Source organism: Schistocerca serialis, chromosome 3 (genome assembly GCF_023864345.2).
Source record: "Schistocerca serialis cubense isolate TAMUIC-IGC-003099 chromosome 3, iqSchSeri2.2, whole genome shotgun sequence".
NCBI lineage: Eukaryota > Metazoa > Arthropoda > Insecta > Orthoptera > Acrididae > Schistocerca > Schistocerca serialis.
In genome coordinates this window covers 646686094-646705957 of record NC_064640.1, presented here as the reverse complement: position 1 = coordinate 646705957, position 19864 = coordinate 646686094, and the positions used below count along the sequence as shown (strand labels likewise).

Below are 19864 nucleotides of genomic sequence, written 5' to 3'. Positions count from 1 at the left end.
TAGACGCTAGACCATGAGGCTTGATCCTTGGATCTAGCAACGTTACTGGAGCAATTAATTCTTCTGTTTCAGCCCCACCTAATTTTGCATTTATCTCGCGCTTAGTCTGGCATGGTTCTTCACTGCAACTTTTATCTTGTTTTGTAAAGTATCCATTTAATTTGTCAATCATGGCACATACATAAACGGATGCTATTGTGGAGTAAACATGTTTTTCTGAGCAAAGAGACTCTGTAATAACATGAAATATGCGTAAAGGGTTGAGTTGGGTTGTTTTGGGGGAGGAGACCAAACAGCGAGGGCATCGGTCTCATCGGGTTAGGGAAGGATGCAGACGGAAGTCGGCCGTGCCCTTTTCAAAGGAACCATCCCGTCATTTGCCTGAAGAGATTTTAGGGAAATCTCGGAAAACCTAAATCAGGATGGCCGCACGAGGGACTGAACCGTCGTCCTCCAGAATGTTAGTCCAGTGTGCTAACCACTGCGCCACCTCGCTCGGTGAAATTTGTGTAAAACTTCTTTGCATTTTGAAATAATTTTCCATTTCTCAACAGACAAATTATTGAGCTGTGGGTTTTCAATATCTAGAATAGTTATCATAACAGGCTTCATTAGATGAAATCTACTAATCGCATCATCTGTGGAGCTCCAACGAGTTACACAGCCCTGTTTCAGTTTCAATATTGGAAGCTTTAATTGTTCTTGATTATCCTGTAGCCCTGATAACGCTTATGAACTTTGCTAAGAACATTCGACAGTACTTTTGACTTTTGTTATAACTGATCTGATTTCTTCTTATTCCGGACTACTATTTACTGCCAAATTTAAGGAGTGTGCAAAGCATCTCACTCGTCTCCACCCTGCGATTGTGACAGCCGTTAACATGTTGCTATCATTATCCGTGACCATGGCAATAACATTATTCTGTATACCGCATTCGTATACGTATCCAACCATTTTTGCTATATTGTTAGCTGTGTGCCGGCTTTGATAGTGAATACAATCCAGCAGTACATATTGCAACATCGTGTTTTCATCGATGAAGGGGCTGTGATGACGTAGAAATGGTTTTCATTATTCTGAGATGTCCATCCATCAGCAGTTAAACACACATCTGTTCCTCGCCTAAATAAATTTCAAATTTCTCCCTTTAGTTCATTGTGGATAGCAGGCAATAAACTGCAAGATACTGCTTTTCTTGTTGGTATCTTATATACTGGACAAAGTAAATTAAGCAGTTTTCGGAATTCATGAGCTTCTACAATTTTAAATGAGTGGTATTCTTTTACAATAATTTTTAGTAGCTGATTATCAATTTGCTTGGAACGATGAATTGGCGGGGATCTTGTATTAGTCGTATAACTTGTAATTAAATTTGATTTTGGTGTTTGACATACTGCTTGGAGTTCTTGACATACTCTAATGCTGGGCTGCAAGACTGCTGAAGTGGACGGTAAAACTTCTACTAAACGGGAAGGTACAGATTTAGATACAGAATTGTGATTAGTACTATTAGAATTGGTCCTGATATTGGTAAATTATTCATTAGAAGATAAATTTATTTCGAGTATTTGACGCTGTAGAGAAACACTGTTGTGTTTCTTCTTCATATGTCGAACGAGATTTTCCGTTCCAATTCTAGGATTGTATGCAGGATTTAGAGAACAATATCGAAATTTAGCTTTATTTTCTTGGTATCACGTGGACACACACATTAGGCAGGTGTCACTAAAAAGCTTAACTAGTTATCGATTATTAAATCAGTGGACAAGATGCTGTCAAAACGTCATGTGGTCAATTAAAATTGCTACATTTGATTGACGGACAGCAGTGAAAATAAATTAAAACTTGGAAAAATATGATAATTAAAAAATCATAAAAACAGAAAATTTGGACTGTACCTTCCTATTTACCACGAAAAGATATCCATACCTTAAAATCATATCATAAAATACACCAAAGCCGAGCAATAAAACGTTACTGCAGACTTTTTAGTCACACACAATCAATAGTTAGTATAGTTCGAAATAACTTTTCAGTAATAGCCTCACCTTTCAACGGAACTTAGACAGTTGCGCAGTGAATAACAACACAAATCCAGGAAACGGTCGGGCGGGGCTGCATTGAACAAAATGACTACTACAGGAAGACGGGACGGACAGCGGCCTGCCGGTCGGGCCTGAGCCACCTTCTCACAGAAGGCAGATTCGCCGCCGGTCACAGCGGCTGTGTGGACCTGCTGGAGCATATAATTACCGTAGCCGGCCGGGATGGCCGAGCGGTTCTAGGCGCTACAGTCTGGAACCGCGCGACCGCTGTGGTCGCAGGTTCGAATCCTGCCTCGTGCATGGATGTGTGTGATGTCCTTAGGTTAGTTAGTTTTAAGTAGTTCTAAGTTCTAGGGGACTGATGACCTCAGAAGTTAAGTCCCATAGTGCTCAGAGCCATTTGAACCATTTAATTACCGTATTGCCGTTACAGTAGACTCCTCATCTGGCGCGGGCTTTACCAATCGATCTCCCTTCCATTCCACCACTGTGTTTCCAACTCCGGCAGCGCGTCACATGTTTGCTAGCCTGGATACACAATCGATGGGAGTCCAAGGATGAGTGTCCGAATTGCTCTCGGATTTACATCCATCACTAGCTCACCTCGTCAGGGCATGACATTAAACTGCGACCAAAACCGAGTGACCACCGGTATAAGTGGTCCCCTTCTACCAATTTCCAACGTCCTCCTTGGAGGGCGCCGGCCTGTGTGGCCGAGCGGTTCTAGGCGCTTCGGTCTGGAACCGCGCGACCGCTGCGGTCGTAGGTTCGAATCCTGCCTCGGGCATAGATGTGTGTAATGTCCTTAGGTAAGTTAGGTTTAAGTAGTTCTAAGGGACTGATCACCTCAGATGTTAAGTCCCATAGTGCTGAGAGCCATTTCAACCATTCCTTGGAGGGCGGATGAGCAGGTAAACGATAGGTCACTCCGTTGTCCTAGGGATGAGAAATCGTTCCTGAAGGCGGAAAAACCAGATTGGTCAACAGAATGTGGAAGGCAACGAGAAACCACTACATTAAAGATCCTATGGATTTCTCTAGTTACACACCATAGCTGTGTTCAAAACAAAATTTTCCGGAATTTCAAGTCCCCCCAAATTCGATCTTCTAAGGAGGGGGGGGGGGGGAGGGGGCGGAAGGACAGTTTTGAGCAACGCTGTCACAAAGAAGAGAGTATCATTGAAAGATAGTATAACGATAAGCACATGGAATGTGAAGGCGATGGCTCACGCTGGAATAATCAACAATGCAATCCAAGAAATGGGAAGAATGAGCATTAAGATCATGGGCATTAGTGAAATGCGATGGCCAGGTTCAGGTTGTTGTAACATCAATGAACACAGAATTTACTACTCAGGAACATCTCACGGACAGTATAAGTCTGAAGTAGGATTTATAGTATCGAAAGCAATCGCAGAATGTGTCACTAATTGTGTAACTGTCTCAGAGAGAGTGATGTTACTCCAAATAAGTGCTCTACCCGCACAACTGAACGTTATTCAGGTCTACGCTCCAACAACAGACCATAGTGATGAAGGAGTTGCAGAATTTTATTCCCAAATCTCAGGTGTTTTGCAACAACTACCGAAAAAGATCTTACAATAATTATGGGAGATTTTAATGCAGAAATAGGAAGGGGATCCGAAGGTGACATTATAATTCACTATGGACTTGGTGACAGGAATGAGAGAGGCGAACTACTCAGTGCATTTGCAGCAGAGTGGAGATTCATAACAACTAACACATTCTTCACACTACCACCCAGACGTCTCTACGCCTGGAAGTCCCCAAGAGATTCAGACGAAAATATTACCCGGAATCAGATTGATTATGTCTTGATAAATCAAAGATATAGAAACAGCTGTCTCTCAATGAAAACCTATCAAGGTGCCGATATTAGCCCAGACCACGTTCCCCTAGTTGTTGTGTTTAAAATCAGAATGAAGAGAATTCAAAAGAAAAAAGCCAAAATGTATGATGTCCGCAAACTGAAAGAATATTCCATAAGAGAAAATGCAGTAGTCCATCTTAATAAAGTACTAAAGTCTCTGTCAGGTAACTTGTGCACTGAAGAGAAAATTAAAAAGGTAAACTCTATGGTGGAATCAATTAAAGAAGAACCTCTGAAATCCAGTGTCACCAAAAAGAAGTCATGAATGACTGAAGAGATACTTAAAATGATGGACAGAAGGAGGAAAGTGAAAAGTAATCCTGATGGATACAAGAATATCAACAAGTTGATCAGGAAACGGATACGAGAAGCTAAGGAAAGACAAATACGGAACAGTGCAATGAAACAGAGAAGTTACAATTGAAACATGATAGTTTCAATACTCATAAAAAAGTCAGGGAAGTGACGAAATTACATAAAAAAGACATGAAGGAAAAATAATATTTGGACAAGATGAGCTTAAAGAAACATACAAAACATACACAGAACAACTCTGTTATAACAAGCGGACGGAACTTCCTCAAATATATTGCGAAACAGGAGTTAGAATTCTGCTGGGAGAAGTACAAGCTGCGATAAATGGAATGAAAGATGGTAAATCATCTGGTCCCGACAATGTGAATGCAGAAATTCTCAAGCTGCTCTCTGAGGATAATTTAAAATGGTTGACTGCAATATTCATTAACATCTACGACTCTGGTAACATTCCACGGGAATGGCTTAAATCCGAATTTATTACATTCTCCAAAAAGCCCGGAGCTAAGACTTGTGGTGAATACAGGACCATCAGCCTCATGAATCAACTGCTAAATATCTTTCTGAGGGTCATTCACCAAAGAATTTACAAAATCAGTGAATAACAAATTTCGTCTACACAGTTTGGTTTCAGAAATGCATTTGGCATGCGCGAAGCATTGTTGAGTATCCAGGTACTATTTCAAAGGTCCAGAGACGAGAATTGCGACATTTATGCCTAGTTTATTGATTATCAGAAGGCTTTCTACAGAGTAAAACATCAGAAGATTGTTGACATTTTAAGAAGCATTAGTTTAGATGATGAAGACCTACGTATAGCTGTGAAACTATATCGGAACCAGTCGGCTACTGTGAGGCTGGACAGAGAAAATACAGAAGGCGTAGCTTCTACGAGGTGTAAGGCAAGGGTTGTATATTATACCCACTGATTTTCAACATCTATTCAGAATACATCTTTAAGGAAGCTCTTGATGAAGTAGAGATGGGAGTGCTCTTAAACGGAAAATATATCAACAATATCCGATATGTTGACGACACAGTAATATTTTCTGATAGTGAAGATAGTTTGCAGTACCTTGTCGATAGACTTGCACAAAAAAGACTCTGAATACGGTCCAGATGTCAACCATCAAAAATCGAAAACAATGATAATCAGTGAAAACGGAGTCCCTGCATGTCACATTAAGATAGACCAAAATCACATAGAGCAAGTACATAAATAGACGTACCTTACCACTACAATAAATCACCGGTGGGATCTTTCTCTGCCCGCATCTCGTGGTCGTGCGGTAGCGTTCTCGCTTCCCACGCCCGGGTTCCCGGGTTCGATTCCCGGCGGGGGACAGGGATTTTCTCTGCCTCGTGATGGCTGGGTGTTGTGTGATGTCTTTAGGTTTAAGTAGTTCTAAGTTCTAGGGGACTGATGACCATAGATGTTAAGTCCCATAGTGCTCAGAGCCATTTTTTTTTTTTTTTTTTGGGATCTTTCTGATGATGCGAGAACTCGAACTGGAAAAGCCAGTGCTATCTTCAATAAGATGAGTAACCTTTTCAAGAATCATGGCTTAGCAATGATGACGAAGATCAGACTTCTACGACGCTGATACGTATTTTTCACCCTCATCTATGGTGTTGAAACATGGACTCTGACAGAATCGTTCGGTAAGTGGCTGGAGGCTTTTGAGATATGACTGTACTGGAAAACGTTAAGAATACCGTGGACAGCGCAAGTCACAAATGTCGAGGTTCTACGAAGAATGAAGAAATCGAAAGAAGTACTGGTCACCATGAAAGCAAGAAAAATTCAGTGCCTGGGACACGTCATGCGGAACAACAAAAGATACCATCTCCTCCAGATCATCCTACAAGGAAAAATACCAGGGAAGAGAAACATCAGCCGGAGAAGAATATCCTGGCTTAAGAACATCAGAACGTGGACCTCTAAAACATCTACAGAGCGATTTAGAGCTGCAAGTGATAGGAAAAGCACTGCCGAGATGGTTGCCAACATCCGGAACGGATAGGAACCCGAAGAAGAAGAGCTAGCTCAACTGATGCAGGTCCAAGGAACCGATTCCGTCCGAACCTATCCATCTCTACCTCGGGGAACCTGGTTAGCAAATACCAAGCCAGAGGTAGGCGTATACGGATTTTCTGAACTGGAGGTGATCAGCACCGCCAGTATTCCACTACAAGAGCTCGGAACGGGAAGTTGGTGCGAACCTGTATATAATAAATTAAGAAATAGAGAAACCCTGGAGAGCTGCACGCTATGGGGCACATTGCTGCTGAGCGAAATTGGTGATCACGCTCAGGCTGTGGAACATGTAACTTGTAACGCTTTCCAAGTGTTAGGTTTGTTTAACCATGCAGTACTAGTCGAATTCTGATGTCCTACATGTTCGTGGGGACGCAACAGGTTTATCACCTAGTCAAATATGGGTGAACCACCTGGGAGCAATAGCAGTCAGTGGAAAGTGCTGCAGGTGTCTCACCGTAGCATCACCTCAATGACTTAGTTTTATCTGAGACAGACAAATCTTATTGACTGTAAAATAATAATAGAAATATCACCAGAATTACTGGCTCCCTTCTAGATACGGAAAGTTACTCTGTGTATAGCACCATTCTGAATTCGGTAAGGTATACGAGTATAAGAAATGCAGCAGTCTTTGTAGAGGCAGCTACTAAACGTCAGGTTAAACAGAAGCCGAAACGGCTGTGTGAGTAATAAATAGTTACGGAATATTTGAAACCTTTCCACTTGGCAAAGGAGTTTTCCCCATGCAATTACCTAATAAATCTCGATATCAAAGATATAACGTATGAATGAGAAGGGAAAGATGCCACTGATACAAACAATATGATGAGAATCAGTAGGGGACTGAAGTTAATATCCTCATTGCCGTGGTAGTGGTGATTTTGTTGATAAGAATACGAGAACATTTGGAACGCCATTTTATGTAGTAATGACTGAATTTGGCCCCATGTTTGGTAACAAACTTATGTTGACAATATTCAGAAATTATGAAAATTTGGCACTTGAAAGTGGAATTTCCAAACCATAACAAATAAAAGCATTAGAAGTGTCAGCTGCAGGAATGAAAGTGGAGTATATGATCATCATTTTATTTCCACGGAATATATCTTTTTGGGTCCCAGCTAGACTGATGGCAGCGACCCTATACTATACTTATTTTGACACAATTCATGTGTTTCTATCACAGATTAAATTCATATGTTTCTATCACAATAAATCACAAACAATAATCTGCCCATTGTGCTAATAATTATATCAGTTCCACGTTCTACATCTACAGACGTATTTCACAAGAAACCTTGGTGCAAGGCGAAAAGTATCCTGTACCTCTACCAGTCGTTCCCTTTTCTATTCCAGACGCTAATGGGGCGAGGGAAAGACTACTGTCTCTATGCCTCCGTGTGAGCCCAAATTTCTTTTATCTTATTTTAGCTGTCCTACCGCGAAATGTACGTAAGCCGCAGGAAAATCGTTGTGAACTCAGCTGCAAATCATGGCCCTTAAATTTTCCCAATAGTGTTTCGCCAAAAAAACGTCTTCCCTCCAGGGATTCCCCTTTGAGTTGGGATGGTTGTTCCTACTCATCTTCATTGACTTACAAACTTCTACAAAGAGAGCAAGTTGTCGTTCGTCACACCAAACAGAAATTCTGTCGAAATCATTTATTTATCCTCATACAGTCATCAACCTAGACACTTTTCAGAACGCTGAAGCGTCATCAGCAAACAGTCGCCCATTGCCGTTCAATTTATCCATCAGATCATTTATGCACGGTATATAGAGAACTAGAGTGGTTCTCTCAGACTTACTTGGGGCACTCCTGACGATACCCTTGATCTAATAAACACTCGCCGTCGAGGACAACATACTGGGCTCTGTCACTTTAGAAGTCTTCGAGCCCATGACATATCCGGGAACCTATTCCTTATGCGCGGAACTACGTCAACAGTCTGCAGTAGGGCACCGTGTCAAACGCCTTCCGGAAATCTAGGAATATGGAGTCTGCCTCTTGCCCTTCATCGTTGGTTCGCAGGATGTCGCGTAAGAAATAGGCAAGCTGAATTTCGCTGCTTTCTAAATCCGTGCTGATTTGTGGCTAGAAGCTTTTCCGTTTCAATGAAATTTGTTACGTTCGAACTTATAATATGCCTAAAAGTTTGCAACAAATCAATGTCAATAAAGATATTGGTCTGTAATTTGGCGCGTCCGCTCTATTACCTTCCTTATATACGAAAGAGACCTCCGTTTATTCCAGTTGTTTGCGACTTTGAGTTGGGCGAGAGATTCGATATAACCGCAAGCTACGTAACGGGCCAGTGGAGAAGAGTACTCTGTAAAACCGTGTTTGGATACGATCCGTAACTTATCTGTTTTCATCTCCTGCAGTTGCTTCTCAACGCGAGGTATGGCTGTTTCTATGTCCTCCGCACGGGCATCTATACGATCGTCCTGCGTGAATGATTTTTCTAAACGCGAAATGTTACACTCCAGCTTTCGTTTTGCTGTCTTCTGTTGCCTCACCAGACTGTTCAACAGTGGTTTGTGTGGAAGACGTCGACCCGCTTAGTGACTTTACGTAGGAACAGAATTTCTTGGCAAGATCTTTCGCTAAGGTGGAAGTTATATACTTCGCGCGTCGATCTTTTTGTAGATGCACGAATTTCTATTCAGTTTTATCTGTCGACATTTCCACTTTCTCTTTTGAACCGGGAGTGTCTCAGTATCAGCTTCCGCAGAATTTTCTGATTAAATCACGGTGTGTCTTTTCCGTCCTTCATCCACTTACTCGGCACACACAGAGAGAGATTTACGATCAGTTTAAACTTTCCCTCATAATTACGATTTTATTAATCGTAAGGATAAAAAAATGACTTCGAAGAACTTGCACTTTTGTGGGTCCTGTTTTTTAAATAAATACCACAGTTTTTATTCAGTGAAGGCAGCTTTGAAAGAAAGATATTGCAGATTTTTTTCACGAATTTGAAACGAAATTTCTCCGTCCTTCTGGAGCTGAGATAACTTTTTTCTTTAACCTAGTGGACGAAATTTACAGTTTATAGCGATGCGCTTGATGGAGGTTTATACTGAATATTTATATTTTCAAGAAAAAATACTAGTATACGGTTGACTGATTTTTAGTATTGAGTATTGGTAACTGCAGGGGTGAACACAAATTTTTTTTCTGGGGGGGGGGGGGGGGGGGGCGGGCACAATAATCAGAAAGGTGAACATGTACTTATAGGTTTTGTGAGACTAATTTTAATATACAGACACACACACATACACACACACACACACACACACACACACACACACACACACGAAGTGTTGAACTGAATCAATCTCTTCTTCCGGCCTTGTAAAGTTTCTGTAAAAAACGTGACAAGTTTTCAAGAAATTTTTTTCGATCAACAAAATCATACATAAATATCGTTTTACAAAAAATTTTTACTATCATGAAAAACTTTTATATCTTAGTTGCGGAAAAATGTCATCAAAATTTCTAATTTGCAAAAAATTTAATTTTGATAGCTGCAGAAAGTTTTATTGAATTCCAGTAATGGTTACAGGAGTTTGAATCTTCCTCGAAAAGAAATTATTCATATATATTCAACTAGCCTTTAAGTGCGGCTTCATTAGCGTATCAGTAGTATTGTCGTGATGAGTAAACATCGGAGAAGCACAGCTCGCGATGTGCATATGTGCCGCCCCATCCACAACTCCATTGCAGGAATTCAGGTGTTGTAAGTTAAACGTCTTTCTGTCTATGCCATCACAGCTTCAACACGAATGCATCGATTGCAACGCAGTTTTTTATTATTATTTGAAGGCTAGTTCAATCAGAATTGTTGCGACATAGTTTGAAGAATGTTTTTTGAGCCCTTTAAAGGTAATCTGCTATATACAGTAAAGAGTTTGCCGTCAGCAGTACGCAGCCTAATCCATATGTGGTACGTAATTGGACGTCATACTAAAACACAGATCTCAAAAAAATTTACAAAGAAGTCCATGAGAAAACGTTTATCTTTTATGCCTGGGGTGGCGGTATACAATCATATAGTCGTTTCTTAGTTTTAAAGAAGGCACTTAAATTGCTGTGCTTTACACCTTATTTATATATGGATGCAACGGACCGCCAAACGGAACATCTGCTATCAACCGCCTTAGGCACAGGTAGGAACGTTTAAATGACCCCTTTCTCGAACACACATTAATTAATATGTCTGTCGTTTAACGGTTTACAATCTTCTTAATTTTTTCATAAATAAAGTTAAGTTTGCTTTTGCTACTGAAAAAATTTTAACTCGACTGGATTTAAACGCTGTCGGCTAGAATTCTTAGAACGGAATTGACAGTAGAACGTGACCTCTGAACTACCTTTTTAAGATTCCTTGTAATTATTATTGTTTACAATACAGTCTTGGAACTAGATACAGCTGTATTATCAGATTATTGCAAACGAGTGCTGTAAGTAGAACTTTCTGTTACAATGTGGTTTTCAATAAATAACTTGAAACCTAGTAGAGGTAGCTTATTTGTGTCACATGTATCAGGTTTTTACATATATCTGGGTTACGTACGAATTTTCATCTTTCTGAGTCTAATATTTAGAGCATTCAATTTTCCGTAAAAACGTCTATTTCGACAAAAATCAAGTTGGAACTTGTAAGTTTCAGTTGTGACACTTTTGCATATTCTGACCAATTTTTTGCTTTCTGGTCTTATTATTTAGCGTTATTTATTTTTTCTGAAGATCCTATGTTTTGCCTGACATATTAATTTGATCATTCTGAGACATAGCAATGTTAACCATAATATACATAAGTATATTCAGATGAAGTTTGTGGAAATTATTTCAATTTTTAATTTCACTCTTAGATTATGGAGCAGGACTTTGTATGTTAAGCACAGGCACGTTAAAATAACGTGGCGCTGGTAGTAGTGAACTGGGATAAGCCCCGCCACACTAACTTGCCTCTCTATACCTCTTCCAATGATGAAGCGATTGTTTCGCCCCACAATCACTATTTTTATCATTCGGATTAATTACGGTAGGCGCAATGACAAGACAAAATTGATGATTATGGGTGAGCCATAAAAGGCAAGCCTTTGCGCTCGTCGACTTTTGTGTAGATCTTTTTATGATCTACAATTCAGTACTCTCCAACTCGGAGTAGCTCTTATCGCTTAAGCAACGTATTAGGTTACAAAAGAGTGCACTGCCAACAAACGTTTCGCTGCTTTGATTCATTATTGTCGACTATTATCACCTCTTCCTAGTTGTTTTTTTTTTTTTTTTTTTTTTTTTTTTTTTTAACCATGTATACAGGGTGTATCATAATTAATGGCGTAAACGCATACAATTGAAAGTAAACGATACTAGAAGCAAAAAAGTCTCAGTAAACGTGTGCTCTAACGTGCATACCTTGAAAGTTATGAGCATTTGTTCATTAGAAGAGTTATTTTTCAAAGTAGCGAAGATGAAAAAGTGCTCATAGCTCTTAACATATGCATTTTAGAGCACATGTTTACTGGGCATTTTTTTCTTGTTTTGGTCCATACTACCACTTCTCAAAATATGGAAAGCAAAGAACTTGCAGAAGAAGAGATTTGTTTCACAGTATCGAAGATGAAAAATTGCTCGTAGCTCTTATGATATGCATTTTCGACCCTATGTTTACTGAGACTTTTTTGCTTCTAGTATCGTGTACTTTCAACTGAGTGCGTTTACGCCATTAATTATGATACACACTGTATTACTCACTGTGGCTTTCAACAAGAAGTGCTCCATCATGACTGAAATACATCAAAGAGAATAAAAGGTTCTATTTTCTAACAGGATGACTTTGGCGAAATGTGAAGGCACGTAGAACAACAAATGTACTGACTGTAAGAAGCCTAGCAATGGTGGAAAATCGAAACTTGTAGCTTCAAATGAAGCTGTTCATAGTAACTGGTGGCATTTCTGTTTCTTACTGTGTAGGAAAAGAATCCTGCAATATCAAATATTTACCAAAATTATTTGAATTTATGAGCCTGAATACAGCCCCAAAAAGTTATAAATTTTTCACAAAGTAAAAGATTTATCTTTTCTTGCACAGCGACCGATGCAATAGCTCATTTGTCTGTTACGCAATCACGATACGATAAAGGACGTCATATTTTATTGTATTTTTATCTTAAGTTCTGACCAAAACAGAAACGAGAAGCAAACAAATGACGGCATAACACAGGTCATACGTTCTGTTAATTGCATGTTTTTTGCATTTTTTAAAATCACAATTACATGCTGCCCATAAATAAATATTGTGATTATGTCGAGATTCTCTCTCTCTCTCTCTCTCTCTCTCTCTCTCACTCTCTCTGTTTCTCTCTCTGTCTTTATTTCGGACTACCTGGGGGAGAGGGGGTTTACCTGTCCCCATGCCCCCCCCCCCCCCCCCGAATCCGTCATTGAGTAATGGAGTAATAAAATGAAACATGCGGGAGCGTGGTGCGTCACCGGCAGCGGGCAGTGGATTATGGGGAAACCGGTGCGCACTCGCTCTGAAAACTGACTATAAAAGGCTCGTGCTTGCGAAATCTACGCTATCTTGGCTTCTGCACCACTTGCAAAAATCCTTATGTACTTACTCTGGGGTAGCTTGACGGGATGAACACGAATGTTATAGTCATTTTCACTTTAGAAGCAAAAGAGCCCCACAAATATTTAGTTTTTATTTAATTTAGATGCTGTTTACTTTCATTTTAATAACTTGTATTATTACAACAGTATTTTTCATGTAAAACATTAAGAGTTTTGCTTAATTAATGATACGTTACACTTACTATTCGTTTCTTTAACAATTACTTCAGCATGTAATTATTTTTGTTGCAAAATTAAATAAATTCAACATAACAGGATATGTTTAAAGAATCTTATGTATTTAAGCAAGCGAAACCAGCAACAAGTACAACGTAAGTATCATTAATCAAGCAAAAAGGTTTAGGTATTACGTGAAAATACTGCTGTAATAACATAAAGTTTTTATCATGATGGTAAAGATAAAATAATGTACATTCAATGAAATTAAATCTTTCTGGGGCTATTTTGCCAGGTTTATTTCGTCAAGCTACCTCAGAGTGAGTACAAAAGGATTTTTATAAGTGGCCCAGAAGCCTAGATATCAAAGATTATGCAACCGTGGGCCATTTAGAATCAGTGTTCAGAGCATGCAAGCGCTGGTTGCCCCCACTCTGCCACCCGCTACAACTAATGCACTCCGCACTTACAGGCTTCACTTTAATACTAAATTACTAATACTAAAAATAAATGAAACATATCCTAGTATTTTTTCTTGAAAATATAAGTACTCAATATTATCCTCCATCAAGCGCATCGCCATAACATGTCAAATACGTCCATTAGATTTATAGATAAATAAATGAAAATAAGTAAAGAACAAAGTTATCTCGGCTCCAGAAGTTGTAGAATTTTTACTACTTAAATTTGTGAAAAAATGTAGGCAACATCTTTAATTAAAAGTTACTTTCATATAATAAAATTTGAGATAGTTAAAAAAAAACGCCCAACAAACGAGCAAGTTCTTCGAAGCTATTACTGATCCTTACAATTAACAAAATCGTAGAAATTACATAATATAACAGTAGAACACCACTTTGCAAAGATGATAAGCGTCAAACCGACAGTGTAGGGCCATCCTCTGCGAAGATCTAGCCACTTGACGGGAACAACATATCTCGAAAAATAATTAATATTTCCTAATTTTCCAAACAACTATTTTTTATTTACTACGGGCTATACATACAGTAATTAGCAAGTATGGGTACATGAATGTTAATCAGTTATAGAGAACTCGATTTAACGGTTTTTTCGATATATCTCACAGCGTAAGAAAGCAACTGATACTTACAAAAAAGCAGTAGATAGCTGGCTTGAAGCACTACAACTATTTCATCTGACATTTTCTGACGGAGCTGCAGTTTTTCACTTAATAAAGGAAAACATTTTTTGCTACTTTGTGGATTTCTTTTGCCATGTTCGACATCTTGGATCGAGTTTCATGAAAAAGAAACTCTATTTCAAATCTTTTGTTAGGCTGGCCATGCGCAATCAGTGACCCCTACATGTTAATACCAAAAGACTGGGGACATACAGTGGAGTGCCGCGCGGGATTAGCAGAGCGGTCTTGGGCGCTGCAGTCATGGGCTGTGCTGCTGATCCCGGCGGAGGTTCGAGTCCTCCCTCGGGCATGGCTGTGTGTGTTCGTCCTTAGGATAATTTAGGTTAAGTAGTGTGTAAGCTTAGGGACGGATGACCTTAGCAGTCAAGTCCCATAAGATTTCACACACATTTAAACATTTTACAGTGAAGTAATTAGATGAGAAGTACCTTAGGAACACGACACACTTGCTACTATTACAGCTTGTTTCACCTTCTGAAAACACTAATTATAGGGCAGGTACTTGCTCATAAAGGTCTAGATTATTGAATTAGTTTTATTCACTGTCTCTCTGTAGGATGTTATGAGTGTACAGTACTTACACTAATCAGCCAGAACATAATGACCTCCGACCCACTACCGATACAAGGCGATAGGAGCGTCACCTGGTGAGGGATGACTGCTAGTCAGACTCACGTACGGTGCATGAGGCACCAGTGAGTGTGTTGTCCGTGTGTAGAATGGGTAAGGGGAGCGTTCTATCTGAGTTTGATAAAGGCAGATTGTGATCGGCCGGATGCTCGGTACGAGCATTTCGGAAATTGCACGACTTATTGGGTGTTCGGAGAGTGCTGTGGTGAGTGTCTTCAACACGTGGCGAAACCAAGGTGACGTGAGCTTGGGCGGCCACCCTTCATTATGGATGTCGAACGTCGTAGCCTGTGCAGACTGGTAAAACAGGACAGTGCGTCTAAACACACAGTGTCCTGAACACGCCTGATGATGGGCCTCCGCAGCTGATTGCATTTGCCGATGTTAACACTACAATATCTGCAACTACGACTGAATTCGGCATGTGACCACTGGCACTGGACGTTGGCGCAGTGGCAGAGCGTCGCATGGTCTGATGAATCCCGATACCTTCATCATGCCGATGGGAGGACGCGAATCCGTCTCTTACAGGGGAACGGTTCCTTGACACCTGCACTGTGAGACGGGTACAAACTGGTGGCAGCTTGCTCTGGGGAACGTTCACGTGAACATCCATTGGACCAGTGCAAGGCCCCATTACTGCCAAGGAGCATTTTACACTGGTTGCAGAACACGTACATCCCTTCATGGTGATTATGTTTCCGACTGCAGTGGCATTTTTCAACAAGATAACGTGCCATGTAGCAAGGCCAGGAGTGAGATGGAGTGGTTCGAGGATGTGCTGCCCCCCCCCCCCCCAATTCGCCAGATCTGAACCCGATCAAACACATCTGGGATGTGCCTGAACGTGGCGTCAGAGTTCATCGCTCCCATCCCCGCTGTTTACGGGAATTGTTGTGCAGATGTTGTGGCAACTCCCTCCAGCGATCTACCAAGGCCCCATTGCTTCCATACCACGATCCTTTGCCACTGTTATCCGCGCCAAAAGTGGACGTACTGGCTTCTAGGTAGGTTGTCATAATGTTCTAGCTGATCAATGTATACAGTATACAGGTGGTAAGGTAGTGTGCAGAAGTGCTTGAAGTAGCAATTCAAAATCGTTAATTTATGCCCTCATAATATGATAATAGACAGCACTTACCAAAAAATTCCAGGTTCCACTTATACAGTAGAAAGCACGCAAAGGTGAACGCGAACTGGAAGAGTGCCATGGGCTGTAACAATAACACATAACATATAGACTTCGTTAAAAACAATGAGCAGTTTCAGTATATTATCAACATTATATCATGAGTCAGCATAACGCACTACATATTGCAGTGTAATTTTTGTTTGCACTCATTTTATCTCCTAACAGTGACCTACTACAGTGTTATGAATGTCTTCCTTCTGAACTCTGAAATGTTCTTGATGTGCTGCACTGCAAAAGCCGTTTACGTATGTTAAAATAAAATGTGTTTTTCCAACTGTGATGTATTGTATATTTATGTGACCTTCCTCCGCGTTTTAAGAGAAGAGCAAGATACAATGACTCTACATGAGAAGCCATTAACTGAGGCAAACAATTGAAGAGTAATAAATTTCCCTAATTTTTAATTTATTTTATGGTTTCTCCCTCAGTTATAAAAGGGCCGACCATACTGAAATCTCCTAAAGTTTAGCACCACAGGATCTAATATTTTGTGGTCCTTTAGATCCCTTCCTATAATGACTCCCTTTTTGGCACAATAGGAGTTTTTGTCAGATCCACCTCAACAAATGAACAATAATGTAAGATGGCGTCAGTTATGTATTTCTCTTATTTACGTAAAAAGGAACTGTATCATATTAAAATTATTAACCGTAAAGTACGAGTTGTGGCAATAAAGAAACAGTGCTGGTTGTTAAGCATATTTCCGGCTTCGTCGATGACAACGAGAAGATTGGGGAGTGGGGTAATAACCTAGGGACTCTCCTTGGCACATGTACAACATTTCACGCAGCTGTGGTCAGGCTGTAAGCCTTCTCACAAACGGGTCTTGTATCTGAGTTCCTTCGAAATTATGCTACGCTCTAACGTGAACAATATGTTAACATCAAATTCCTTTCAAAACTTGGGAAATCCGCCACAGAAATTAACTATTTGTTGAAACAAGTTTGTAGTGATCAGTGTGTATCTCGTACGCATGTTTTCGAATGGGTTAAGAGGGTCAAGTACGGTAGAGAAAACATCGAACACAATCCGAAATCCACTTCGAAAACTGAAGATAATGTGGAGAAGGTCAGTAGAATTGTTCGAAAAGACCGCCGCCAGAGCATTCGAGCAGTTTCAGAACTTGCCTGCATCAACAAGGGAACCGTTAGACAGATTTTCCCCTATGATCTGGGCATAACAAACTTTTGTGCTAAAGTGATGTTAAGAATTCTCACAAACGAGCAAAAGCAACATCGAATGCACTGTTGTGCTGACACTGTTGGAAACATTGAAATTGACCCTGATTACCTCAGCAAAGTAATTAAGTGTGGTGAAACATGGATATTCCAATACCATCCAAGGACTTAGCGACAATCCATGCATTGGAAGAGCCCTCAAAGCCCTAAGAAGAAGAAAGCGCGCATGAGCAAATCAAAATTCAAAGCAATGATGATTGTTTTCTTCGATATCCGAGTGGTCATCTACATTGATTGGGTGCCTGAAGGACAGACTATCAATCGGGCTTATCATGTAGCTGTTTGGAAGACCCTCCATGAATGTGTGCGACAAAGGAGACCAGATCTGTGGAAGAATCGCTCACGGATTCTTAGTCAGGATAACGTGCCAGCCCTTAGTACGAAGCCTGTGAATAGGTTCTTGGTGAAAATCAACGTCCAATGACGGAACATCCATCGTATTCGCCTGACCTAGCACCATTCGACTTCTTCCTCTTCCTGAAACTTAAGTCTGCGCTCGAAGGAACCGGGTTCAAGTCCGTGGATGCAGTGAAGGACAAAGTGAAGAGCCTCCTGAACAGCATAACAGAAAAATACTTACTGCACTGTTTCCAAAACAGGAAAATTCGCATTGAGCGGTGCAGGGACTGCACTGAAGGGGCCATTTCAGCTGTGTAACCGTTTTCAGTAAAGAGTTAGTGCATGAGCCTGGTTTCTTTATTGTCACATCTCGTATGTTAAACAACACTGCGCTCTGCTTCACATGGTCTTGTTAGAGATGATACAGCTATGCCATCATTAAAACTGTAAGCTGTGTTTCCTATTTACTTGTGAGAGGATTTTTATTTAAATGAGTAATCTAAACGAGCTCCATCTCTGCAGAAATCTAAAATGGCGAGCGAGAGGTTCAGGGGTAGGTGACACTATGCTAGTACTGTGCAATGGGCTGGGAATTTGGGTAGGATTGAAAGCAATCTGGTATGGCCAAAGCAGATTAGGCGACCTCCCATGTTAAGTGGGAGATATGGGTTTGAGTCCTGGTCTGGCACAAATTTTCATCCATTGCCATTGATTCATTCCAGTGCCCAACTCTGGCTAATGTTATTGAAAATCTCTGAAGACTGTATTATATTTATAAATAGCAGTAGTTAATTTCTGTTACAAAATATTTTGCTGCTTCTTTTACATAGTATCTCAGTGATAATACAAAGCAACAGTACTATAAAAGAGAGCTCAATTTCCTGTTTATGTCTACCAGTTCCATTCACTCTCCTTTTGTGTGTGCGTGTGTGTGCGTGTGTGTGTGTGTGTGTGTGTGTGTGTGTGTGTGTGTTTGAGAGAGATTTGTGTGTGTGTGTGTGAGAGAGAGAGAGAGAGAGGGGGGGGGGAGGCGGAAATGTGGGGCACATTATTTATATTCAGCAGGTCTGATAGAAGCTTAATTTAGTTAATAACTGATTGCCTCATGAACTGGAAGTTACGAAATTTACTAAGCTACTTCTCTGACGCTTCAAATGCTTTGCAGCCGTGCCAGTTGTTCTCAGGTGTGGTCTTACATGATGTATGGTCAGCTTCTAATATGCAGACTCACTCATAACAGTTTTGACGTATTTCACTTGAGAGGACTTCAGACACATGTAAGACTTCCTGCATGCCTCTACAGTGTCATTGCCATGCTGAAGGGTATATGACATCATAAACTGTACATTTTCCTGTAATTAATGATTACTCAGCTTTCTTTATTGCATTCTATTGCATTCTTTATCACATTGGGTCATTTCTGTGTGGCTGATATGTTTCTGTTGGAATTACTATTTCAGGAGGCTCATATACACAAATTCTTTTAACATGTATCCATCAAAATTTGTGGCCAAATGTTGTAAACCATTTTCTCTTAACCGCATTGATGGTGTGACTTTAAGAGCTGAAAAAATTTTCTTAATGTGAACTATAAGGATTTCAGCCATGTCCATAATTTCTGAGCTGTGGCCTTTAGTCGCAATATGCTAGTCACCACAAGAGATGAGATTTTCTGAAAGCTCAGTTTGGAGTATTCGGCATTATATTCACCTTTGTTAAAAGAGCAGGAAGCCAACTGCTGATCATGGGAATTTTCAGTACTTAACTCTCCTATTCTGATGTTAGTCTTATTCCAGCAGAGATATCTACAAAAGTAATTGTATATGATATCTTGCTACCTATAGTTGTGTCATAGTCTAATAGTCAATGAATAATCAATAATGAAACAAAATTTATACTTCCAGTAAATAACGGTATGATCCATACAGTCTTGTCAACATCACAAAAATGTCATCAGCACTATTTTCCTTCTGCCAGATACAAGGAGACCTCAGTATGGTACTGGTCTATCGCACGCGCGTGCGTGTACAAACACACACACACACACACACACACACACACACACACACGCACACGCACACACACACACACACACACACACACACACACACACACACACACACACAACAGTGTTCACATATTCACACTACATGCCCCATAGTATTATATGTAGAATGTACTTAATTGTCTGATCACAGAGTAAACA

The 19864-nt window shown here is 40.2% G+C and overlaps 1 protein-coding gene across 1 annotated transcript in view; it reads right to left on the bottom strand.

Annotated features, from left to right (window-relative positions):
• The window catches only part of LOC126469550 (uncharacterized), a 304761-nt gene that overhangs the window by 69664 nt on the left and 215233 nt on the right, over positions 1–19864 (bottom strand). The window contains exon 3 of the mRNA XM_050096668.1: positions 16031–16103. Within this exon, the coding sequence (XP_049952625.1) occupies positions 16031–16103 (73 nt within the window). The remainder of the gene's footprint in view (positions 1–16030; positions 16104–19864) is intronic.